The sequence below is a fragment of the Urocampus carinirostris genome, chromosome 4 (assembly GCF_059441175.1).
Source record: "Urocampus carinirostris isolate Australia breed hairy pipefish chromosome 4, RoL_Ucar_1.0, whole genome shotgun sequence".
In the NCBI taxonomy this organism is placed as follows: domain Eukaryota; kingdom Metazoa; phylum Chordata; class Actinopteri; order Syngnathiformes; family Syngnathidae; genus Urocampus; species Urocampus carinirostris.
In genome coordinates, this window is record NC_142352.1 from 8,767,556 (window position 1) to 8,795,393 (window position 27,838).

The following is a 27,838-nucleotide window of genomic DNA, read 5'->3' on the forward strand; positions in this document are numbered from 1 at the left end:
ATTAATAGACCAGTGAGAAAGACGCTCCACTTTTGTCCCACTGTGATTTTGTTTGTGCTTGACTTCATCACATCATATTTCACATTTCATACAGGCGACTCAACCCAGGGAGTGGTTCTTTTGTATTTTTACGCTACAAGGAAAACAGGAATTCGATCCATTGTTAATCAGTGCACTGCTCTGGGTTTTAGCCTCTTCTCTTCTTAAAGGAAGAAAACAAGAAATACAAGCATTTTTTTTTCTCGCACCAAATAACACCATCCCCTGAGCGGGGAGTCATCCACTCGTCTCAAACACTGGAAAGTCATTTCAAGCGCATCGTGACGCAGTTATCGGAAATGAAACAACAACAATCACGCTCCATTTGGCATTTGTTCGCATGAGTTGTAAGCAAAGGTAAAGTGCCTGACTAAAGTCTTTTGTCACGTTGCCACATTTTAGGCTTTAAACTTAAAGCTAAAATATTTTCTAAGAACCGATAACATGTGAAACGTGAAACCAACGAATGTCCAACCTTTATATTACATGTAAAATGAAAAAAAAAACAAAATGTTGTCATGATTACTGATTAGCTGTTGGACTCTTTTTAAACCCCCAAAAGGAAAGGAAGCCGTCAGACCGTCTGTGAACCTATGCTCTCAGCTAGGCAAGCTTTTGTACTCTCCGACATTATCCTGCCCTGTTTTCCTGCCTGAAACCTGTTGCCGACCTCTTTTCTGGACCCGTTTCTGCTTTGCTCCCCGGTCCTGGCCATCGACCTGTTTTCACGCTGTCAACAACTATCCTCGCTCAACACGGAAGTGCCACTTCCGCGTTCCTGCCAGCTGCTACCCGTGACCGACGTTCATCGGATCGTGGATGCCAGCACTGCTCTCTTTCTTAATAAAAACTGAGTAAAACTAATGCTATTGGGTCCTGTCTCCGTTCCTGGCTTGTGACAAATGTAGGATATATTTTCTCCCTGTTCTGACTCCAGAAGTTCCCTGATGACATCTGAATGATCCGATGTCAACCTAAAAGACTAATTTTGAAACATTTACACATCTCTTGGAGAACTATCCAAGCATTAGTATCAAAAAGTGAGGGCGTATTACCACTGCAAACCTATCAAGACATGGCCCTCCTTCTATGGCCCAAACAAGGTGAAAACTAATCAGAGATGCAACCAAGAGACCCACGATCACATTGAAAACCCACAGGAGTACGAGGGCCGTTGCAAGCCATTCAGGTGCCATAAGCACAAATGCTTCATATTGACTTCGAATAAGCGGACTAACAAGTCTTTCAGGGTCACAATTCTAAATGATACACAGGTGTTCAAATACTATTTTTCACCTATATCACACAAATAAATTGTTAAAAAAAATCATGCATTGTGATTTCGGAACTTTTCTTTTTAGTTTATCTTTCTCACAATGGACATGCACCTACAATGAAAATGGTTGACCCCTCCATGATTTATAAGTGGGAGAAATAGCAAAATAGCAGGGTGTTCAAATACTTATTTTCTTCACCTGATATACATATATATATATATATATATATATATATATATATATATATATATATATATATATATATATATATATATATATATATATATATATATATATATATATATATATATATATATATATATATATATATATATAGGGGCAGCACAGCGGGGCAGTGGTTAGCGCGAGTGCGGCACAGTTCTGAGGCCATGGGTTCAAATCCAGCTACCAAACTTCCTGTGCGGAGTTTGCATGTTCTCCCCGTGCTTGCGAGCGTTTCCTCCGGGCACTCCGGTTTCCTCCCACATTCCAAAAACATGCATATCAGGTTAATTGGCTGGTCAAAATTGTCCCTAGGTGTGAATGAGCGAGCGAATTGTCTGTCCCTGTGTGCCCTGCGATTGGCTGGCTACCAGTTCAGGGTGTCCCCTGCCCACTGCCCGAAGATGGCTGGGATGGGCTCCAGCACCCCCGCGACCCTACTGAGGATAAGCGGTGCAGATAAAGGATGGATGAATGTATTTATATATATATATATATATATGTATATATATATATATATATATATATATATATATATATATATATATATATATATATATATGCAAAATATAGATCCCTCCTGCATTGCTGAAGTAAGTATCTGTTTCAAAACTGTGTTTGTAGATACCCATATATCTACATATATATCCATCGATCCATTATCTGCACGGCTTATCCTCTGTAGGGTCGCGGGGGTCTGGAGCAGCTTTCTTCGGGCAGAGTGCAGGGGACACCCTGAACCGGTTGCCAGCCAACCGCAGGGCACACAGGGACAGACAACTCACTCGCTCATTCACACCCAGGGACAATTTGGAACCATTTGGACCGTCCAATTAACCTTTTGGGAATGTGGGAAGAAACCAGAATGCCTGGAGGAAACCCACGCAGGCACAGGGAGAACATGCAAACTCCACACAGGGAGGCTGTGGTAGCTGGATTTGAACCCTGAACCACCGTGGGTCTGCTTCGCAGGTCAACGTTCCAGACAGCCAAGATTCAAGCCTATCAGCCAGAACCCTTGAGCACTAGGATCCCGATTGGTCAATTCATATTACCCAAGCATCTTTCATAAATCTCCTCAGTCAGTCTATTCAGTCTAGGTCTATTGGGAATATTCGACAAACTGAAAACCAAAAGTCATTAGGTTTGGGACAAGACCCAAACATCTGCAGTTAATCGGCCTTTGGATGCTTTTCGCGAGGGTTCTTCCTCCCATCGACCAAGATAACCGAGGTAATACTGTACCTTTAAGGTATTACCTCAAGTTGCCGGACAAAGGATGAAACCTGAACTCGGCGTTCACCTTTCGGGTCGCTATGACGACAGCTGTCGCCTCCCCTTCTGCCACAGGGGGGCCTGTGACTTCAATCCCCGCCCACTCGGGGGAATTCACTCAGGTATCATATGTAAGACAGGAAAAAGACACAAACAGCCTATTTGAATACAAAGTTCACATCTCATAGCCCCCCCACTATTTAATCACTATAAAAATAGAGACCAGTTTTTTGTTTGTGTTTCGTATTCGTGGATTCGATTGCGGGCGTGTCACCATTGCTGTAAGGCGTAGCAGCAGGTTTAGCAGGTTGCCAACTGCGTAAGTGCCTCTTTCTCCCGCAGGGTCATCGCTAAACCATTCGGGTTCATCGCATCGGACTGAGAACAGTCCAACCTGTTCTCTTCGGAGAGAGAATCTGAGATTAAGGTAAGAAGGCTTCGTTTGCCTCTTGTACTCTAAAAGTCCGAGTTTAATGACAAACTTGAAGATCAATAGATAGATTTATTGAACATGGCTTGGATAGTAAGGACATAGTCACATACCTGGCAACCTTTGCTCCCATTAATAATGATTACAATTCTCCTTATTAATAACACTGGGCGGACGAATCCAAATATCAACATTATTTATGCTGAGCAAGTACTTAGATCGGATTGATACTATCGTCTTAAGATGGATACTCTCTTCCTATCTTAAAGATCACTTATAATGTTGTTAGTGTGTCATAAGATTAATACATTATTGCTTTCAAATCTTATCAAATTGTGGTGACACTACTGATTAATTTTTCAAAATATTGTGCAATGACAGGTACCGTATTTTCCGAAACTATGAGAAGTACTTTGAAAATACACCTAGTTGTCAGAACCAGGATCAGGACCCAAACGTGTGACGTACTCACACAAGCCTTTTATTTGATGGGGAATCATGCACGTTGGGCAGCGGTCTGGCATGGAAGGACAGGAATAACAATTGCTCGAGTTGATGTCGGACAGATGAGGTCGATATCGGACAGGACGGGACAGACAGGATATATAATGAATCAGGATATTGAAAATAAACAGGACAAACTAGACAGGAACGAAAACTGGAGCAAATAATTAACGGGACAACAATAGATGGAAACAAAACTGGAAACCAAAATTAAACGGGACATAATAAACGGGAACAATACTGGACAGGAAATACCAACAGGAACAGGACTGAGTCAAAACCCATGTCTTGCGAGGCAGATCTTCGTTGACGGACTGACAAAGGAAAAATGAGAGCACTGAGCTTAAATAGACGGAAAGCCAATCTGTCAATGAGCCGCAGCTGGCGCCACACGGATGGGGACAATTGGGCGCCATGGCAACCGCGGCACTCGTGATTTTTTTTTTCTTATAAGGCACATAAGAATAAAACAAAAGATAAACAATGTATTTCATAGATATCGGGGAATCTGGTTTCACGATTTTCAAAAATCGATCAATCGATAGATAGATAGATAGATAGATAGATAGATAGATAGATAGATAGATAGATAGATAGATAGATAGATAGATAGATCGATAGATAGATAGACAGAGAGAGAGAGACAGACAGACCTGAAGACAGACAGACGGACAGGTCAAAGCAAAAGTAGCCGGGTTGAGAATTGTCTTTTATAATGTTAATGACTCTGCTACGGTATCATAAGCCGGTAATGTCTTCTAGACTGTCAGAGAGCAACCAATGACCTTTTAGGCTGTGTTGATTCCTCTCTAGGGTTTTTCTGTCCACTGACTGTATCCTGGATGTTGTTACCATAATTCCTACCACAAATTGTCGAGATGTTGAATTACAAAAATTGTCTTGCCTTTCGTATCCCCGCTCCCCCTAAATTTTGATAAAATACCACCACCCTGTCACCAGAATTCTATGCTTTGGCTCAAACGTTAACCTAAATGCTAGTGTGGTAGTTTTTTTTTAATCACCCGAGATTACAAGGTTTTCCTTGGCCTGTCTACAAAAGACAGCTTGACAAGGCAGTAGTGCCTCCTTTCTTTGAATATATCTTTTGATACCTTACAGGCTATTTTCAGAGAACAACGCTGTTCATGATTGACAAAATGTAGAGAAACAGCTGTCAATGACATCTGTTCAGGATGCAAAGCTTGTAAAGCATTTGCCACCAATTGGTGAACTTGTTGTATTTGGAAGAAACAGATCACATTAAAGGAAGCTGATGCCAGTATGTGTGTGTGGAGATCTAGTTAGGGGAGATCTAAATAACAGTTCTTTACAGTCGCAGTATCACGGATTTGATACTTTGATTGTTTTCATCGTGCATTGTGTTTTGCCACACACAGCAAATGCTATCATGGGGCAGGTTGTGGAAGGCTTCATGTGTGTGTTTTGGGTGGGTGTGACTGTCTGTATGTGCAACTGTGATAGGCTGGTGCATGCTCTCAGTCAAACAGCAGGGCAGGCACACAAATCAACGAATCCAACAAAAGCAACAACAAATTCCAATTTTAGTTTTGCTGCTTAATTGGACCACTAAATTAATAACTTAATCCATGATACTTTGTCGCCATCATTTTGAGCTCACGGAACACTAAGTTTACTTTTCGATAGGCAACCCAAAAGTTGAAAGCCGATTTGGACGGAAAAAAAGAAAAAAACAACATCCCAAGAATATATTTGGAGCTGCAAAAATCTGTAAAGCCCCCTATAAGTCTTTCGTATCCATCTTTATTAATTGGAAAACATTAAGAATGTATTTTGTTTGTCCTTTTACTTAGACCATATATTTTTACCATTATCAAACATTTTTGAAAAAGTTCCAGGAAGCAACTAGGGAGCACTAAAGAGACGCATGTGGCTCCGGAGCCATTTTAGCAGAAGAAGAAGTCCAACTTTATTGGCAATAGAAAGCATCTTCCTCTGCCTTTTGGTCCTTTTGTCGGTCCACAGCATTTTGTTGGCTTTATGTCTTTTCGCCACATTTAAAAATGTAAAAGTTTTGAGCATACATAATGTAGGTTCGTTAAGAGGTTTTATGTATCCGTACAACTCAGAACACAATGCCATTGATAAACAGGGCGGGGCGACTGCGGAGCCAATCAGAATGCAGAACACAATACAGCATGAAAATTCGTGACGTAACAAACTGCGATAACTTAAGTAAACCCCAAGGGTTTACTGTATTTTATTTTAGCATACTGAAAATATGAAGTGAGTCAGATATAAATCCAGAACTAGCTTAACAAGTCCTATCTTAAAATAAACTACAGGCTTTTCATTCCATGCACATCTAATAATGAATCTGCAAAACAACAAAAAGATCAAGTGGAATTTGTTTTGATCAGTCCATGACAGGGTGTGTCTCCAACTGTGGCAACCGCGGACCCATAACGCTGTTGGTGTTGATGAACAAGTGTCATGAAACGGAACGGGACTGTCTTGAAACGGGTCGGGAAGCAGGAAGTTGGAACTCATTTGCGTAGACGATCTGTCACTTTAATTGAGAAAGAAAAGTTGTCCAACACACAAACAGACCAAAAACAAAACAAAGCAGGCTCAAATGCAGGCAAATCTACAGACTAGGCATTTAACGGGATTAAACAGAACTTGCAGGAATCTCTCAGAATGTTACACAAACGTGCAACAAAGTCCAACAAGCACAACAAGAATAAACAGGTATCAAACTGGCATGAACAGGTTTTCAACAAGAGTAAACAACGATCTGGCAAAGGGCAGTTCCAAAAAGTTCATTTAAGTACCCATAGGAGTAATCAGGAAATGCAGGTCAGCCGGTGTCAAGGGGCGGGGCCAGCTGGGCGCTATGACAACCGTGCAGGACATAAAAACAAGGGACAAAGGTCTGATGAAATGGAGATGTTTGCTTTTTGATTTTTCAACTGCTACACAGTGCGACGAAACATGCAATGGTGGAAAATCTTCCAGACGATCAATCCACTGCGTCGTCATTCAGGACTGAATTTACATCAATCATGAACATAAAATGAAACGTTGTCACTACATAACAACACAATCATCGTATAGTGGACAATTTAACACAAACAAATGTAAATTACAATAGGATGATCACATTTACAGAGTGTCCCTGAACGTGACGTGACGGTGCTGGCCCAATACAAACACAGGGGAGCTGTTCGTGCTAATTCACAAAACGAGCAAATTACAAAGAGGGGAAATTGTATAGACAAACATGTAAGTCAGACGAAATGTCAATTAAGCGAAAATAAAGACACATTTAATAATTGGATACATCTGTGCCCAGTTCAAACCCCTGGTCGGGACCCTTGGTGGTACGAGGTATATTACGAAGACATAAAAACTACAGGATAACTTTAGAGTACAAAACACGTCAATAAAGGGATTACAAACCAAAATAATGGACCCGAATTTAATCAACACTCAGACGATCGATGAGATGAAACTCACCCACAAGTCGGTCAAGCAGGACTGTTGTCACGGTCGCCTTGGTGACCAGTCTGCCCCGCCCTCTGGGCAACAGCTGAAGCAGTTCCACTAATTGTGGGTCTGCTATTTAAGGCTGCATTGTGGGCTCTGCGGTTGCTGGTTCATTACTCTTATACACAATCCCGGTCTGTTATGCTTGTCCTGTTTTAGTCTGTTATGCCTTGTCATGTTTTAGTCTGTTATGCCATGTCCTGTTGAGTTCGTGCCGGAGGAACTCTGTATTGTTCTGTTTTGCCCCGGAGTATTGGGCGACTTTTATTTTATTAAATAAAACTTATGGATCGTCAACGCATTTGAGTTCTCCCTTCATGCCTCCTGCCTCCGTTCTGGTCCGGTCACCTTCCACGCAACCACGCCTCGTGACAGACTGTGTATTGTTACCCAATGCAAAATCTATTGCACCATGGTTATCCTGGAAGGGGGTTTTACCATTCGTGAGGCCCTATCTCAAGGTTTTTCATTTTCCACGTTCTGAGGTTTTTGAATTTTTCCTTGCCTGCATGACGGTTTAAGATCAGGGGATGGTGTCATTGTAACCTGTGCATTTTGTGATTAAGGGCTATACGAGTAAATGTGATTTGATTTGACTGACTGGAGGCTAACCAAGCCAGGCTAGTCACACCGTGTGCCACTGCGTCACTTCTCTCATAATTTATTTAAGTATATTATACTTTGTTACAAGTTTTTGAGAAGAGGAGACTCTTGTCTCAGTAAAAATCATATTCAGGGGCGGTAATACACTGAAATAATGATACCAACTGCCGTTAAACTTGTAGTAGAGGAAGAACACCATGACTAAGGATCCCAAATCCTATCCAATGAATTATGCTCTAGGTTGAATACATTAAATAGGAAAATGTATATTAGGAATCGATCGTCCGAATTCCAGTCCTGGAACTTTTATGCCACACATTACAAAAATCTTCCAAGCACAAGGACATGAGTGAGTGAGTGTGTAAGTGAGTGAGTGAATGCAGACATGAATCTCATCCCCTCATTGAAAAAAACCTTTCCAAACTCCCAAATCTGACCGGAAATACATAAATCCCAAACCAGGGTTTGGTCATACTGAGGATTTCAGTATCGATTGGACCCAAGTAAATATATGAGGGTATTGATTGACATGCAAATGGAAGGAGACCAAGAGAAAGGCCGGGATTGACGTGGATGGATGGTGTTATGAGTGCAAAGCAGGAAAGAGGTCTAAATCTAGTGGAAGCTAGAGCTCTTGTTGGTGATAGGAATGAGTGGAGAGGTCTTGTAAAAGGATAGTGGGATGTTTGGACACGTTCGAAGGGATAGGCAGGGCACCTGTATGATGCAGCAGGGGTAAACCAGTTGAAACTGTCAGGCCCTGCTGTTGAACAGAAGAGTGTGTTGTGTCACCCTGACCCGAGTGACATGGCCGCTTTCTTGTGTCCCGTTTCATCTGGAGGGACGAAAGCATGACCGACTTAGGTGCCGAGGTGCCTAACTTTTTGGGGGGTTTGGGCATTTGGGTTGGCCATAGTCCAAAAATGTTTGTGTGTGTTTTTTGCTATTTTTTCCCTATTTTCTTTTCTTTGTTATTGTATGTATTTGTCTTCCTGTCGGTCACCCCTCTTGAGGGATATAACCAAGGTAGATAGATAGATAGAGTTGATTGAAACACCATAATGATTTTAGGCCTTTGCCGTCCAACATTTTAAAGAGAATACAATTATAAGATAAAAAACGAGGCGCAGCCGGAAGGTGTATGGGATATGAAAGAAGAGCAACATGATTGGCCAATAGTGACATTGATTCAAATACTGCTTTTGCCAGAATAAACAAACAACAGTGCAAAACAAAAGTCAATACTACATCGGGCCAAAATAACAAACCGCTGTGTGCAATACTAGTCAAAATAACAAACAACCTTGACATCCTCAGAATAAATACAATAATAATGAATACAGTACTCCAAAGACACTGATTTTAATTCAAACGCACCGCCTCAGATTTACTCTGGGAAAACTCTCCTCAGAACCTCAAACTATTTTAAAGGCTTGAGGTGTTGTTGCTGTCATGCACTTTCTGGACAAATTTAAACATATTACCTATGTCATGATTGGCTATCTGTCACTTTTTAAACCCCCATCTTTCTGTCACCGGTTGTCAGTCCGTCTGCGAACCTCAGCTTACGCTAGGCAAGCTCCTCGACCCTGACTCTCTCCTGTTATAATTCCCGTCTGTTTCCCGGCTCCGACCTCTTTTCTGATCTTGACTACGATTTTGCTCCCCCGTCCTGGCTACTGATCTGTTTTCTTCCGCTCTCGACACCACCATCGCTCGCCACGGAAATACCACTTCCGCGTCTGAGCAATCTGCTCCGCGCAACCAGCGATATACGGATCGTGTGTACTCTCCTTTCCCTTCTTCTCAATAAAACTAAGAGAAACGCACGCTAGAGGGTCCTGTTTTCGTTCTGGTCCTGACAACCTATTGTTTTCTTTTTTGATGTTCACTATGTTTTGTGTACTGTTACCCAATGCTAAATCTATTGCCCCCTTGTCATACCGGAAGGGGGATTCCAACTTGTGAGGCCCCTTCTCAAGGTTTCTTATTTTCCTCATGCGGAGGTTTTGACTTTTTCCTTGCCCGCATGTTGGTTTAAGACACAGTTGTCAAACAGGTGGCCCGCGGGCCAGATCAGGCCCGCTAAGGGATTGAATCCGGCCCGCGAGACATCACTCAGAGGAGCGTAAGAGAAAAACAAGCTGCAGGTTGAAATATGTCAACTTGATGTTGCCAAAGCCAGGTGCCTCTCACAAAGACACTGTACTTGTGTTTATTTCTCTCTCTCTCTCTCTCTCTCTCTCTTTCTTTTCCACCCCTTTTCTCACAATCCGTCTTTCACTCTCTGTATCTCTTTTTCTCTTCCTTTGTTGCTCTTTGTCTCTTTCTCTCTCTGTGTCTTTTAACCTCTTTTGCTCTAACTTCCTTTTTTCCTTTTCTCTCTTTTCTCTTTCTCTCTTCATACCCTTCGCGCTTTCTTTTCTCTTTTCTCTCCTTCTGTTTTTCTATTTCTCTTTGGATTTCTTTCTTCCCCTCCCTTTCTTCCCCCCCCCTCATGACTTTTTACTTTTGTTTCTCACGCTCTCTCCCTCTCTCTCTTTTTCTTTCTTTGTCCCGCCCTCTCTCCTTTTCCCTCCCTCTTTCTCTTATTTCTTTATCTCTCTTTCTTTCTCTTTAATCTACTAGTCCGGCCCCCGACAGAATGTTTATTCTATCGTGTGGCCCCCGAGTTAAAATGAGTTTGACACCCCTGGTTTAAGATCAGGGGATGGTGCAATTGGAACCTGTTCAGTCCTTTCAGACATTTTGTGATTAAGGGCTATACAAATATTGACCTTACTTGAAATTCTCTCATCGGATCTATACAATTCACATAGGTCACTCTTTTTCACGTCTGGTGATTTTCCCCGAAAGGTGACAGATTTTTATGCCTGACGGTGTGGAAACATATATTGGAGAGGGATGGGCGCAAACAGGCTGTATTTGCCAAAGACACACCACAGGAAATGGGATCAGTGTTCCCCCTAAGCTGCGCGTGTGCGCAATTGCGCACCGCTCGCACATTCTTAGTGCACAAGAAAATCTAGCCAGCGCAAAAAAATGAGGGCTCAAAATTACTAATCAAGAAGCGACTTAAGTCAAAGTTACAGTGCATGAAGGTAAAAATACACGGGTTCCCCTGACGTTGTGTCCTAAATGCGGTATTTTGAAGTCGAGTCGAAGTAGAACGAAGTTGAGTAAAGTTAGTAGAGTTTGTCGAGAACCGGCTTCTTCGGCTCGTCTCATTAAAAGGAACCGGCTCTTTCGGGTCCTAAACGGCTCTTCAGGTCGTTTTTGCTTCTTTAATCCCAACATGACCAAACATTATGTCAAATTATGCACAAAATGACGTAGAGGAAGGGGGGAATAGAACAAAAAAGAAAAAAATACCAAAATGAAAAAGTAGTGAAAAGTTGGGAAAAAAAGAAACAAAAGGAAGAGAAAAAAAGCCATTTAGAAAAAAGCCAGAAAAAAAGAATAGAGAAATAGAGAACAAAAAGAAAAAAGTAACAGCTCGGAAAAAATAAACACAATGAGATTTTTTTTAAAGGAATTTAAAAAAAAGTAGAAAAAAAAACACAGAAAAAAGATGAAAAAGTTTGTGTTGCATTCAAAAATTTTCCAATTATATCAAGTGAATCTTGTTGCCAACATTGTACTTCCACTAAAAAATATGATTAAGTACAGTTCTGTATCTTACAACCGACTAAATAAGCCCCCGAAAATGTTAATATTATGAGACAAAATATATCAGGAAATAAAAAGAAATGGATATCTTGTGAAAGACGTTTGTAGGCCGTACAGCCTTTGCAATCGTACATGAGTCAATTCATTCAAAAGAGAAAAATCATTTTGCATTGCCGGAAACTCAGCAAAATGTAACTTGATGTCAAGTTTTGGACATGTTTGATAATTAATTATCTTGCCACACTTGCTGGATTATGGTTGCTCACTGTTGTTTCAAGCGTTGCTCACCGACTTTGTGTGAATGTTCAGACTCGTGGAAAATTACAGGGAACATTGTTAGGGACCAACCAAGCAACCATTAATAAAAACACTCAATTTTGTGTTTCAGGGATACTGTCCAGAAGAAGAAATGGGAAGAAATTGTCTCATGACAATATATTTGCTTCTATTTGCTCACACTTTTTACTTGTCATCGCTCCAAAATGTGACGGATCCTCCAGCGCTCACCCTCGATAAGAGCTGGTTGCGCCAGCCGGACCAGGTTCCCGAAGACGAAGAGCAAAACGGTCCGGAAGGTGAAACGTTCGCTTGGGAGACGAGCAATAATTTCAGCAACCCGGTGTTTAACGACGAAAACAACGTGGGCAGTCGCCAGCCGTCTGAAAACGAAACATCGGATGATCTGCAAGTTACCATAGCAACCACAGCTCCCACATCCCTAAATGCCTCAGCGGAGCAACCGGAACTGCCGGACGAGAACAACAACAAAACAAACACGGAATCAAAACAAAGCAACTTCACCGGGGAGGAGAATTTGAATTCGACCGTGACACCTGCTCTCCGAAATGATGAGACGCTTGATCAAAACTTGACCACATCTTCAGACTTTTCCAATCACAGCGATGTAGAAAACACCACGACCACCACGTTGGCACCTGACGTCCATAATGCGAGTGAAACCATGACAACAGTTGCAGCAACGACAACTACAAAAACACCCGAGGGTGACACAACATCAAGCAACGTCACAGAAGCTCACAACTCAACCATGACAACGACAGCAGCAATGGAGATAAACGAGACATCTGCAACACCTTCGCCAACAACCACGGTGGCACCCGTGACCTCCAACGCGACGGCCGAAACTCGCGAAATACCCGAAGGCAACTTGACGGATAAACAGGCAACAGCAGGGAGCGACTCTGGCAGAGGTAAGGTTTGAAATGTGTAGATGATTTGAACTTTTGTTCAGATGCAAATTTTAAAGTCTGGAGAAAAAACTTGTGCACAAACTGAAAATAATCCAAGTTGTGCGCACAAGCGGGCGATACTGGGAATCGATCCGATCCAAGTAAATCGAGGGGAATATCTATTGATACTGACTCAACACCATACCTGTCAACATCCGTCAATTGCTCTTTTTAATGTCAAGATCATTCAACCCCATTGTGTTGGTTTATAATTACGATAAACACATCGCCAAAATGGGCCAGCACGGCGGCGCAGTGGTTAGCGCTTGTGCGGCACAGATCATGTCATGGGAACCTGTCGTGGGTTCAAATCCAGCTCCAGACTTCCTGTGCGGAGTTTGTATGTTCTCCCCGTGCTTGCGTGGGTTTCCTCCGGGCACTCTGGTTTCCTCCCACATTCCAAAAACATGCATTTCAGGTGAATTGGCCGGTCCAAATTGTCCCTAGGTGTGAATGAGCGAGTGAGTTGTCTGTCCCCGTGTGCCCTGCGATTGGCTGGCAACCAGTTCAGGGTGTCCCCTGCCCACTGCCCGATGTTGGCTGGGATGGGCTCCAACACCCCCGCGACCCTAATGAGGATAAGCGGTACGGCTGATGAGATGAGATGAGATGAGACATCGCCAAAATTTTAAGAAATTAATTGATTTTAACTTTTTGTCATGATTACCGATGTGAATCACCTGTGGCGCCAACTGCCTCGGACTCTGATTGGCCCCCTGTTCCTATTTATACCCACTCCTATCTGTCCCCTTTTGTCAGTCTGTGTGCAAACTTCAGTTAACACTAGGCAAGCCTTTTCGACCCTGACTCCCACCGGTTTTTGCTCCTGTCTGTCCCCCGGCTCCGACCCGTTTTTTGATACTGACCACGTCTACTCTCCCGTTACGGCTTTCTACCTCTTTTGTCCCCGACCACGTCTACTCTCCTTTCCTGGTTTACGACTCACTTCCGACCCCGACTACGTTTTTGCCCGCCTGTCCCGGCTACTGACCCTTTTTCCGTTCCCGACACAGCCATTCCTCACCACGGAAGATCCACTTCCACGTTCAGGGCGACCTGCTTCCCGCGTCCAGCAATCAGTGGATCGCGGGCGTAACCCTTTTTCTTTCTTCCAATAAAACTTGTGAGAAACGCAACGCAAGTGGGTCCTGTCGCCGTTACGGTCCTGACACTTTTATTAATTTAACACAATGCAAACTTTAGTAGTAACGAAAAATAAAGGTGAATATGTCTACTATAATAGTTTCAGAACAAAAGTCAAAAGAGTCAAACAAAAAAAATAGCAATGTGATTAGTCACAAATATATACAGATCTAACTGTCAGGACCAGAACGGAGACAGGACCCACTCGCGTAACTTTTCTCACAAGTTTGAGTGAGAAGAAGGGAAAGGATTGCACACACGATCCGGTGATCGCTGGTCGCGGGGAGCATGTCGGTCAGAACGCGGAAGTGGGACTTCCGTGGAGAGCGATGGCGGTGTTGGGAACGGAAAAAACGGGTCAGTAGCCGGGATAGAAGAGCAAAAACGTGATTGGGATCGGAAACAAGTCGAAAGCCAGGAGAGGAGAGTAAACGTGGTCGAGATCAAAAATGGATCTGTATTGGGGACGGGAGATCAGACGTGGTCGAGATTAAAACAGGTCGTAATTCCGGACGGGAGAGCAGACGTGGTCGAGATCAAAACAGATTGTAACAGGAGACAAATAGGAGAAAAAAACAGGACAGGAAAAAGGGCTTGCCGTGTAAAAACAGAGCAGACGGACCGACAAAAGAGGACTGACAGGACATAATTTAAATACTTACAGGCAGGCAATCTGTCAACAAGCTTCAGCTGGTGCCACACGGGCGGGGCCAATTGGGTACCATGACAACTGTGACAATAACAATGTCAACATTTAGAAAATAAAGTCATAAAGTGCAAATGGTGTGAACAGTACAATGCAAAGTCAATATTTAATACTTTAGAAATACAATACTAGTAGAAACAACGGATTCAGAACGAAAGTCAAGAGAGTCAAACCAAAAAAAAAACCCATCAATTTAATGCAAATACAAATACTGTATAATAAAATGATAACTAAAATACCTTCCATTGCACCGTATTTTGCAAATAAAGTCAGCTGTGCAAATAAAGTGTAAACACAATTCGATCCAATTTCAAAGTTATAATGGAAGTATAATCTTACAAGTATCGATCCAATCGATTGCTCTGTATCAGTGATATCGATATTTGGATCAATCTGCCCACTGCTACTGAGAAAAATAGCTTTTTCTGGTCACATTATTTTGTCCACTTTTCCACCGACCCACTTTAGTTGACATTTCACACAGGCTAAGGACAAACACCCTTTCTTTTAAAAGAAAAAGAGAGCTCTGGGTTGGGTTTCGGCTGCCCACGCTGCTTAAAGGTTTCTTTCATGACTTCTTAGTCAGCATGGACAAGGATCCGACGTTTTAGTAGAGGAAATCAAAAGATTTAGGAAAGTGGTGGAGCTCAATTTATCTTCTCTGCCATTAGCACAGGCAAAGAGTTACAAGTATATTTAGATTCATTTCTATTAGGTATTTAGTCATATTGCCTGTAGTGGGCCATCAGGGCCTGCAAGGCCTTCTATGCTGGCCAAAACACATTGGAATCATCCATCCATCCATTTTCTGCACCGCTTATCCTCACAAGGTTCGCGGGGTGCTGGAACCCATCCCAACTGTCCTTGGGAAATGAGCAGGGGGTGCTGGAGCCTATACCAGCCATCTTCAGGCAGTGGGCAGGGGACACCCTGAACTGGTTGCCAGCCAGTTGCAGGGCACGCAGAGACAGACAACACACTTGATTATTAACACCTAGGGACAATTTGGACCGGCCAATTAACCTGACGTGCAGGTTTTTGGAATGTGGGAAGGAACTTACGCAGGCACAGGGAGAACATGCAAAGTCCACACAGGGAGGCTGGTAGCTGAATTTGATCCCATGACCACTCTTCCACCGTGCTGCCCTCTGTTTATACCAGTTGTTCCAAAATAGCGGGCTTTAATCAAGGAGGCTTTTTAATATCGGGGAACTTTTTTTGGTTTTGTTTCCATTTGTTTTCCATCTTTGCAAAGTCAAGACAAGCTGGTTCATCAGTGTCCTTCAACTGTTGGACTAATTGTAGCTGTCACAGTTGCCATGGCGCCCAATTGGCCCTGCCCTTGTGGTGCCAGCTGCAGCTCATTAACTGATTGGCTCTCTGTCTATTTAAGCTCAGTGTGCTCTCTCTTACGGTGTCAGTCTGTCATCGAACCTCTACCTCACAAGACGTGGGTTCTGACTCGGTCCTGTTTTCCTGTTGGTATTTCCAGTCCGGTATTGTTCCCGTTTATTTTTGTCCTGTTAAATATCTGTTTCCAGTTTCGTTCCCGTCTATTTTTGTCCTGTTTATTATTCTCTCCAGTTTCTGTTCCCGTCCTGTTTGTCCTGTTTATTTTCGATATCCTGTTTCATTATCGATCCTGTCTGTCCCGTCCTGTCCTGTCCGGTATCAACTCGGGCAATTGGATCTCGTCGGTCTCTGGCTTCCTGTGTTTCCGCACCAGACCGCTGTCTAACGTGCTTGAATCTCCATTTCCCGTAAAATAAAAGGCTTGTGTGAGAACGTCACGCGTTTGGGTCCTGATCCGGTTCTGGTTCCTGACAGTAGCTTGTAAGGCGTCATGTTCAGTCATCTTCTTAAGACATGCTATGTTGTAGGACACTAAACATCCCTACTGGCTCTTTGGATCAATTTACAGGGGTTCCTCTGTAAAGCAGTTCCCACTTGTTCAATCCTATCTTCTGAAGTTAAGGGGTGTCCCATTCCTTTAGCTGGGCATAAGAACCCATCTGTTATGAATTTATAATGCCATCTCACTCTGGACCTCCTCTCTGGTGGCTTCTTTGAGGGTTTTCTGTGAAATGGTCGTTAGACAACAGTCCATGATTTAGTATTTACAAATTCAAGCCATTTCTGGTTGAGTAGACGCCATTCGTGGCTCTGAAAATAAATTAGAAAATCAGTAGCCTTAGGTTTAAAATGGCACAACTTTCATCTTACTGCCATTTATAGTTAAGAAGATATGAGGACTTCAAATGTCCCAAAGAATTTTGGAACACTCTATATTTTAGCCTTGATTTTCTTCCCCAAGGTTCAGCCTCTGTTTATATGTCTTCAAAACCATGGGGTATGTTTGATTTCTGTACACAAAGAAAGAACTGAAAGGAAAAAAACAACATGAAGATGTGAGGAAAAAGCATGCAGAACGGCATCTTGGTCAAACCATGAAAAAGCCGCCCTCAGCATGCAATCTCTGCTGGTAAAAACAACACAGCAGACACCTGAAATGTTTCGTTTTGTGGCAGGTTGCAGTTAGAACAACATAAAAACTGATTTTTGCTCACAAAGTTGAATCACCAAAAAACAGAATAGGTTTCATAATGCCGATGAAAGCCAGGATCCATTTAATGCCCATTCCAAACAAGTCTAGCAATAACTAACAGAAAACTCTTAAAGGGACATTGTGAGATACATTATTTGTCATGATGCCAACTGGATCGGACTCTGATTGGCTGTCTGATTGGCTCCCTGTCCCTATTTAAAACCACTCCTATCTGTCCCCTGTGGTCAGTCCGTCTGCGAACTTCAGTGTATACTAGGCAAGCCTTTTTCGACCCTGACTCCCACCTGTCCCATTTTTGCTCCCGTATGTTTCCGGTTATGACCCGTTTTTGATCACAACCACGTCTGCTCTCCCGTCCCGGCTCTTTTTGTCCCCGACCACTTCGACTCTCCTTTCCTGGCTTACGACTCACTTCCAATGATTCGTAATATAATGCATCAATGTAAGTTAGCCGTTTGAAAGCCGGCTCTCTTTAATGAGTTGAGCTGAAAAAGCTGGTTCTCTTAAAAAAGAGACGGACTTCCTTTCACTACATAACTACCACATGAAATCCGAGGCGGCAGACGCATGCGCACAGTAGCATCAAACCGCTCACTTCGTTTGCAACGAAAAAAAACGATACCAACCACGTTTTTGCCCTCCTGTCCCGGCTACTGACCTGTTTTTCCGTTCCTGACACGGAAGATCCACTTCCCGCGTCCAGCAATCGCCGGATCGTGGGCGCAACCCTTTCTCTTTCTTCCCAAAAAACTTATGAGAAACCCAAAGAAAGTGGCTCCTGTCTCCGTCCCAGTCCTGACATTATTGGTGCCTAACATGTTTGTGCTGTGTTCATCAAAATTATAAACTCACTCAAGTGGGGAGAGTTCAATTATTCAATGATAATGATATTTCCAAGCAAAAATTTTCATTATCGATTGAAATTAAATTGTATTTACTTGGATCTGATCGATACCAGTATCGCCCACCCCTAATCATCGCCAGTCCTCGATTGATGGACCTTATGTGAGCTTTGATTTGAGAGTTACAAAATTGACTTAAATTAGACGAAAAAAAAAAACTGTGTGACCCTGCGGCTTCATCTCAACTAGAGGTACCATTGGGCCTGAAAATTCCAGCCCGACCCGACCCGCAGGTATCAAAGCCCGAACAAGCCCGAGCCCGAACAATTAACTTAAATTGAGGGACCTGGCCCGAAGTGAATCTGAAGCTTCATTTCATCTCCGTGTGTACTTCTGCGCCAAAGTTCCCGCTTCGGCACCAAAGTGCTTTCTTCGGCTGAAGGAAAGTGCGGTGCCAAAATGCAGCGCCGAGATGTAGCTTCGGGTTTACTTCAGGCTGGGTGCTTCAAATCGAGTGTGCACTTTGGCGCCGAAGTACACGCGACCTTGAAGTTCAGCGTCAAAGTGCACCCTTAAGGCGCAGCGCCGAAGTCTATTACTCAAACCAAAGAACAGTACTTCAAAGTAATATCACTCGAGTAAGGGCATGCTTTGCAGATCCTCAATGAAAAAAACTGCGAGAGAGAAACCCTGCCTGACTCACCTTAATAATGCCCAAATTTCCAGTCCAGGCCCAAGATCTTACCTCTAGTCTCAATAGATTTGATTTTTTTGTTAAGGCAGAGGTAATCCAATACCTGTCAACCTCCACATGCCCTTCCAAAATGTTGGATTTTCCTTTACAAAATACAAAATAATCGTACACATATATTTTTTTTCAAACGTGCTTATTTATGTAGTTTGACATGTTATATTGTACATGCGTTTCGTTATATCATATATATTGTTAATTAACATTTTGTTGTGGGATACTGAGGTGCTCGACATGAATGAGGTTTATTATCAAAAGAGTTCAAAAATGAAGTCGCTTGGACGTTCACTGTAGAAGGAAAAAATACATGCAAATATAAGTAAGTAGAAAAATACATTTTCTTATTCAAATTATGAATTCATTTTCTGCATTAAATTATTGTTAAAAATATCCTTATTAAAGGGATAACCACAAACCTGTCTTTTTCCATTTTCTCCTTTTATACTTCCTCTTTTTCTTAACTTCTTTATACAACAATAATGATTCGCAATATAATGCATCAAAGCAAGTGAGCCGTTCGAGAGCCGGCTCTCTTTAATGAGTTGAGCCGAAAAAGCCGGTTCTCTAAAAAGAGACGGACTTCCTTTCACTACATAACCACCACATGAAATCCGAGGCGGCAGACGCATGCGCACAGTAGCATCAAACCGCTCGCTTTGTTTGCAATGAAAAAAAACGAGATAGAGGCTACCGCGGCGAACTCGTTTGACTTGATTGATTTGTCGCTTGATGGTCGGTGTATACCCATAATTGACAAATTTGCGTTTTTCCGTACAGATTTTCTCGTACGTCGTACGCGTCTTAAAATGCATAATAAACGTACTTTGTACGGCAAAAACATACAGCTTGACAGGTATGGAATACTCCATTTACCGACCACGTGTACACTTGAAATGAAACACTGGTGGCAGAGAGTCAGGAAAGTGCTCTCCTTTGGTCGATGCACATAATTGCTGTCATGGCGGTTTGTGACTAAACACTTACTAAATCACTTTAACACTCATTCGAAAGAGGCCAGTGTGAATGGTAAATACTTCAGGGCCCACTGTGCAATGCAAAATACACACCAGTGGTCCGGAATGCAGATATGGTGGTACCCATTCTTAGGAGCTTAATTTGTGCTCATAGCTCGAATTGCTTGAGCAACGAGATGGTTTCCCCGATATGAATTGATTAAAAATAATGCGTTCGTTCCTGACCTCCCGAAAGCATCCGAGTGAAAACAAAATAGCAGTGGTGGGCTGTGCATTTCACACCTAGGCTTTACGTCTGAATAGTTCCCTTAACCCTTAATAGATAGATGGATAGATAGATAGGTAGATAGATAGGTAGATAGATAGATAGATAGATAGATAGATAGATAGGTAGATAGATAGGTAGATAGATAGATAGATAGATAGATAGATAGATAGATAGATAGATAGATAGATAGATAGATAGATAGATAGATAGATAGATAGATAGATAGATAGATAGATAGATAGATAGATAGATAGATAGATAGATAGATAGATAGATAGATAGATAGATAGATAGATAGATAGATAGATAGATAGATAGATAGATAGATAGATAGATAGATAGATAGATAGATAGACAGACAGAGAGTGATAGATGGTCGAGGGATGGACAGATAGCTAAATAGCTAAATAGATAGAGCGATAGAGAGAGAGGGATAGAAACAAAAAGAAAGAGAAAGGGATAGAGATAGATGGATAGATAGAGTGATAGGGAGAGAGAGTGATGGATGGATGATGGATGGATAGATAGCTAAATAGCTAGATAGAGAGAGAGGGATAGAAAGAAAAAAAGATTGGTTGTCTGTGAAAAATACAACAAACATGACAGTATTGTATATTAAAACTCTCTTTTCTTCCCCCTTTTCCAACCCGTCAACTCTCCTCTCATGAAGGCTTGTCACCAGAGAGCAGCAGCAACAGCAAACGCAACGAAGCGTGGGGGGTCATACTGGGAATGGCCGTGGTGGTGTCGGTGGTGGGACTGGTGGCGTACATCATCTTGAAGCGAAAACACGTCAAAGGTTTCTCGCACAGGAAACTGGTCGAAGAGTTCCCATCGGACCCAGGTGAGATGAGATAAGTTCGAAAAAAATCCTTTAACGATGCCCAAAGGGGAAATCCGAGCATCTAGACAGCACACGGATGGCTTGAGAGATTGTAAACAATAAACAATACGACTACTTGCAGGGCATTTTTTTTGTTGTCGCTTTCAGTTTATTATTCGGAGAGACGTCCTTGTTATGTTATGAAATTGGACCTCACAAAAACGACACGCTCACGTCTGCATGTCAAGTAGGAGCTGGTGGAACAGCAATTTGTTGTATATTAAATTCTTGCCATGTTCTAGAGCAAAACAATGGCACTTAGCTGCTACGATAATATGCTTAACCTTCCTATTTGACAGGGTTGGGTAGGGTTACTTTAACTGGATTACTTTCAATTACTTTTGGATTACTCCAATACCAAATATGCTACTAAAAGACAAAAGAAACTAAATATGAATAAAATGATGACTCACAACACGTGGTAAGCTTTCTCTCCTGGCTTTGATCTCCGGCAAAACTAACATAAAATGCGACAGAAATAAAATGAAAATAAATTCATCATGCCAACATCATTTTTGCCGTTCCATGTATTCCAAGCCTGCACAAAATTTAGTCATTTTATTCATATTTAGTTTCTTTTGTCTTTTATTAGCATATTTGGTATTGGAGTAACCCAAAAGTAATTGAAAGTAATCCAGTTAAAGTAAACCTACCCAACCCTGCTATTTGAGTCCCAAATTAATTGCAGGAACAGAAATAAAAGAGAAAATATCACTAGAGTATTTCAGCTGTATTTTTTGTAGTATTTCTGGAGTGATATTACTCTAGTAGTGTTTCCGTATTATAGCATTACTGTCGTAGTGTTTTTGTAGTATTTCTGATGTACTGACTTGACTTTACAGAATTAAAGTAAATAATACATTAGGTCCCATTATTTTGCAGTATTTTTGCTGGTTTATTGGCTGCTGATATAGTAGTGCGCTCCAGTCAGGACCAGAACAGAAACAGGACCCAATTGCGTGGCGTTTACCACAAGTTTTATTGAAAGAAAGAGGAAGGACTGCGCCCACGATCCGGTGTTCGCGGGATGCGGGAAGCAAGTCGCTCTTGGATTCGGACTGTGATCCCGAACACGGAAGGGGATCTTCCGTAGCGAGTGATGGCGGTGTCAGGGACGGAAAAACTGGTCGGTAGCCAGGATTGGGAGAGCAAAGCCTGGTCGGGGTTGGAAATGAGTCGTAAGACAGAACGGGAGAGTAGACGTAGTTGGGGACAAAAAGAGGTTGTAAGCCAGGTTGGCAGAGCAGACGTGGTCAGGATCAAAACAGAGACAGACGGGAACAAAAAACGGGACAGTTGGGAGTCAGGGTCAAAAAGGCTTGCCTGGTATACACTGATGTTCGGGAATGGAAAAACAGGTCAGTAGCCCGGACAGGAGAGCAAAAACGTGGTCGGGGTCGTAAGCAAGTCGTAAGCCTGGAAGGAGAGTACACATGGTCGAGGAGAAAAAAGGTCGAAAGCCGGGACGGGAGAGTAGGTGTGATCAGGGTCAAAAAAGGGTCGAAGCCGGGGGACAGACAGGAGCAAAAAAAACAGGTTGGAGTCAGGGTCGAAAAAAAAACTTTCCTAGTGTAAACTGAGGTTTGCAGACAGACTGACAATAGGTGACAGATAGACGTGGATTTAAAAAGTGACAGGGAGCCAATCAGAGTCCGAGGCAGTTAGCGCCAAAAGAGCGGGCACAGCTGAATCACATAAGCAATCATGACATAATCACCACGAAGACCTGGCTCAATCAGAGAATACCTGATGCTAGACAACAAAGACCATTCATTTGACTCAAATCCTGTGTTTTATTTGTAGAGCTATGGTTGTTATTTGTTACAGTTGTATAAATTATACGTTGCTGATATCTAATAAATAAATAATTGTTTATACTTCGTGGGTTTTGACATTCGGACCCTGTCTGTCGTGGTGAAGAGGGAGCTGAGCCGAAAGGCAAAGCTCTCGATCTACCGGTCGATCTACGTTCCTACCCTCACCTATGGTCATGAACTTTGGGTTATGATCGAAAGAACCCGATCCCGGATACAAGTGGCCGAAATGAGTTTCCTCCGCAGGGTGTCTGGGTTCTCCCTTAGAGATAAGGTGAGAGGCTCAGTTATTCGGGAGGGACTCTGCGTAGAGCCACTGCTCCTCCGCATTGAGAGGAGCCAGTTGAGGTGGCTCGGGCATCTGATAAGGATGGCTCCTGGACGCCTCCCTCGGGAGGTGTTCCGGGAATGTCCCGCCGGCAGGAGGACCCGGGGGCGACCAAGAACACGCTGGAGAGACTATGTCTCTAGGCTGGCTTGGGAACGCCTCGGGGTCCCGTCGGATGAGCTGGAGGAGGTGGCTGGGGATAGGGACTTCTGGGCTTCCCTTTTAAGGCTGCTGGCCCTGCGACCCGACCTCGGATAAGCGGAGGATAATGGATGGATGGATGGATGGATGGTTTTTGACTATCACGGAACTTTTTTAGAGTTCACCCCCGTGAAAAACAAGCGATGACGTACAAATGTAAAACTGCTTGTGTCCATATTTATTTTCCAGTTCTGAGATTGGACAACAGCGAACCTTTGGATCTGAATTTCGACCGTTCAGCTTATTACAACCCGGGACTGCAAGGAGACAACATCCAGATGGACAACATTACTGTGCGTCGCCCGAAGTAGAAAGTACCACGGACCACTCGCCTCTCTTTGGACAGCAAACTGAATGAAACTCCACCATCACTTTTGAGATTGAAGATCAACTGTATATCGATCATGAACACGATGTGATTTGGGATCTTATTTTTGAATAGCCAACAATTATTTTCTTTTATTTATATGTACACGCTGCCAAAGGTAACCTGCTCTCTGTTCTGTAAGCACCCGAGCTGCCTCCCACTTCAACAAAACAGACATGTTGATATAAATTGTCATTAACCGGAAATGGATCAGGACCCAAATGCGTGACGTTCTCACACAAGCTTTTATTTTACGGGAAATGGGGAGTCATGCACGTTAGGCAGCGGTCTGGCGTGGAAAGACAGGAAGCCAGAGACCGACGAGATCGACACCAATTGCCCGAGCAGATATCGGACAGATGGGGTCGACACCGGACATGACGGGAAAGACAGGATTGATATAGAAACCGGATAACGAAATTAAACAGGACAAACTAGACGGGAAAGGAAACTGGAGATAATAATAAACAGGACAAAAATAGACAGGAACAAAACTGGAAACCGATATTAACCAGGATAAAATAAACTGGAACAATACCGGACAGCTAATACCAACAGGCAACAAGACCAAGTCAGAACCCACGTCTTGCGGGGCAAAGGTTCGTTGACGGACTGACAACAGGGGACTGACAGGACTCGGTACGAATAGTGACAGGGAGCCAATCGTGACAGGGTTCAAATAGTGAAAGGGAGCCAATCGTGACAGGGACAAAAATGATGCAAGATTTTCTCTATTTTTTTTATTTTTTTTTCCACTTTTCAGTAAGATAAAACTAAAAAATGACCAAAAAACTGAGTATAAAACCAGCGATATTATGCATTTTTCAATAAAAATACATGCAGACATTTGCAAGTACATGTTACATTTCCTTTTTCGGCCTATAAACCATTTAATCAAAATGTTTTCAAACACTCAGAATTATAATATTAAATTGAAACTTGAGTACACACTAAAAATAAGGTGAGAAGACATCAATGGATTTGGATTTTGCAAGGAGGACCCTGAGGGGGGCTCTTAGATAAGAAAATTCTATTCCTTCCTAAAGTGCTCGCTCTTTTCATTAAATATTCAATGTTACAAAGAAACAACTAAAGGGTGTGGGTATCAAAGAACAGCAACATGATTGGCCGACAGCGATGGTGCTACAATCTTCAAAACAAAAGAACAGGAATGAGTCAAATCAAGGAACTGGCATCCCATGGAAAACAACTGTAAAAACAAAACAAACTGATCACATAGTAATATATTATTTCCCTTTTTAAAGCACTAAACTCATTCTTTTCGTTGCTCTCTATTTGGACAACCGCCACAACTAAACGCTAAAAAGGTTGCCGTAAAACTAACAGCAAAGTACAATAACGTTCTGTTAACTTGCTAACTCAATGATGTATTTGAAGCTAAGCTAAGACATGCTAACTACATCTCAAACGAAACTACGTCGTTTTTGACAAAACGTTACCATAAACAAATATTTTCAGTCATGGCGATAAGTTTCGTACTTATGGAACATTTTTGTCCAAAGCAACTACAAAAAAGGATTTCCTATGAGTGTTAAAAAATTGGCGTATGTGCTTCGTTTTTTCAATGAAATTAACCAAAAGAGGGCGCTCCGATAAAACTTGATATGTTTCTCATAGGAAGAAAAATATACATTGAAAAACTTAAACTGCAATATAGTAATTCCTTGCTTTATCGCGGTTTCACAGCTTTGCGGAGTTTGCATGTTCTCCCCGTGCTTGCGTGGGTTTCCTCCGGGAACTCTGGTTTCCTTCCACATTACTAAAAACATGCATGTCAGGTTAATTGGCCGGTCCAAATTGTCCCTAGGTGTGAATGAGCGAGTGAGTTGTCTGTCCCTATGTGCCCTGCCATATATAAACTCATGAACCGGAACAGGATCAGGACCCAAATGTGTGACATTCTCACACAAGCTTTGATTTTACAGGAAGTGGGGAGTCATGTACGTTAGGCAGCAGTCTGGCATGGAAAGACAGACTAGATCGACTGACAAGATCGACCGAAAAGATCGACACCTATTGCCCAAGCAGATATCAGACAGATGGGGTCGATACCGGACAGGACGGGACAGACAGGATCGATATAGAAACAGGAGAGAATAATTAACCAGACAAAAATAGACGGGGACAAAACTGGAAACCGATATTAACCAGAACAAAATAAACGGGAACAATACCGGACAGGTAATACCAACAGGCAACAAGACCAAGTCAGAACCCACGTCTTGCAGGGCAAAGGTTTGTTGACGGACTGATAACAGGGGACTGACAGGACTGGGTACAAATAGTGACAGGGAGCCAATCAGATGGCGCCAAATGAGCGGGCGCAGGTGATTCCAATCGGTAAACACGACACACACACACATATATATATATATATATATATATATATATATATATATAATATAATAATAATAATTTCCTTGTATTGTCATTCTGTGTAACAATGTACACAGAACGAAATGTCGATTGCACCTGACCCGTTGTAGCGAGCCGATGCAGCCGCAGCCAACAGAGGGCGCCGCCGACCACTTTTTAAGTCTTAGGAATGACTCGGCCGGGGCGCGAACCACCGACCTCCCAGTCTCAAAGCGGGCGCCTTACCATCTAGGCTAGATATATATATACATATATATCTATATATATGTAGTGTATCTACAAACACAGTTTCGAAACAGATACTCACTTCAGCAATACATGAGGGACCAAATTCATGTTAATTTTCTCAATTTTTTGAAATTTTTTACACATTTCAGTAAGATAAAACTAAAAAATTGACCAAAAAACTGAAAATAAAACCAAACTCAAAGTGCAATATAGTAATTCTTTGCTCAATCGCGGTTTCACAACTTTACCGCTTTTCATCGTGCATTGTACTCTGCATTCTGATTGGCTAAACTGTTGCCCCGCCCCTTTTCTGCTCGTCAATGACATAGCGTTATAATCATATGGAACACAACTTGAGGAACCTACACTGGGCACATCTTTTTCATTTTCAAATTTCTCTAAAATCATGTTAACAAAACGCTTTGCATAGAACCACAAAACAACAAAAAGGCACCAAAAAGAAGATACTTTCTATCACCAACAAACTTGGACTTCTTGACCTACTAAACTTGCTCTGGAGCCACATGCAGGTCTTTGGTGTTCCCTGATGGCTCTTTGGTACTTTTACAAAAATGTTTGATAACGGAAAAATACATGGTTAACGTTTTCCAATGAATATAAATACATACCGTTTGTTTTTCCTTCATCATAAGAGTTATATAAGGCTCTTAATTTTTTGCACCTCCAGACATTTATATACAGTGGGACCTCGCTTACCGCGGTTAATGGGGACCAAAACCACCCGCGATATGTGAAAATCCGCGAAGTAGCCACGCACCTTAAAAAAAAAAAAAAAAAAAAATCGTATCATTATTATTTTTTAGACCCGGTTAACGGGGACCAAAACCGCCCGCGAAAAGTAAAAATCTGCAAAGTAGCGACGCCCCTTCAAAAATGCTTACAATTTTTTCTTCTTTTCTTTTTTTTTTTTTTATTATTTCATTTTATCATTATTATTTTTTAGACCTGCGAAGCTCTGAACCCGCGAACGTGGAACCACGAAGTAGCGACACCCCTTCAAAAATGCTTTTAAAAAATATATATGTTTTTTTTTAAAGTTTTATTAAATTTTTATTATTTTATTTTATTATTATTATTTTTTAGATCTGCGAAGCTCTGATCCCGCTAACATGGAACCACGAAGTAGCGACGCCCCTTCAAAAATGCTTTAAAAAAAAATAAAAAATATATTTTTAATTATTTTATTTTATTATTATTTTTTAGGCCGCGAACGTCGAAGCGCGAAGTAGCGAGGTCCCTCTGTATATTTTTTTCGTCCAATAGTTTTGGAGTGGCCGATCGGTAGGTGAATGCAGTTTTCCATAACGTCCACATGAGGGCGGTAAAGTGTCATGTAAAGTATGTAAATCATGGGTAGTTGATTGTGTCCTTAATACAGTTATGCAATAAATATTTTCAAGATGATTTTAAAATGATAATTTTACAGAACAGAAGTTATTTGTCCAAAACAAAGTTTATTAAATAGAGTACTTTTATTTGTCAAAGAAATTTTTGAGCCTGTACATTTTTTCCTGGTATATTTAATAAATATGTAAATAAATGAATAACGGTT

The 27,838-nt window shown here is 42.0% G+C and overlaps 1 protein-coding gene across 1 annotated transcript; it reads left to right on the forward strand.

Moving 5' to 3' along the window:
• Window positions 1-3,187: 3,187 nt before the first annotated feature.
• LOC148366785 (uncharacterized) lies at window positions 3,188-27,838 on the forward strand. Its single transcript, XM_088333592.1, has 4 exons — window positions 3,188-3,240; window positions 11,936-12,758; window positions 20,718-20,891; window positions 23,463-27,838. The coding sequence occupies exons 2-4, from the start codon at window positions 11,957-11,959 to the stop codon at window positions 23,582-23,584; spliced, it is 1,098 nt and encodes a 365-aa protein (XP_088189718.1). The 5' UTR covers window positions 3,188-3,240; window positions 11,936-11,956; the 3' UTR covers window positions 23,585-27,838.

Excerpts from the sequence above, each read along its gene's own strand:
- LOC148366785 (XM_088333592.1), top strand. The coding sequence starts at position 11,957 with ATGGGAAGAAATTGTCTCATGACAATATATTTGCTTCTATTTGCTCAC. Across the intron at positions 12,759-20,717 it reads AGGGAGCGACTCTGGCAGAG|GCTTGTCACCAGAGAGCAGC; the intron begins GTAAGGTTTGAA and ends CCTCTCATGAAG. Across the intron at positions 20,892-23,462 it reads AGAGTTCCCATCGGACCCAG|TTCTGAGATTGGACAACAGC; the intron begins GTGAGATGAGAT and ends TTTATTTTCCAG.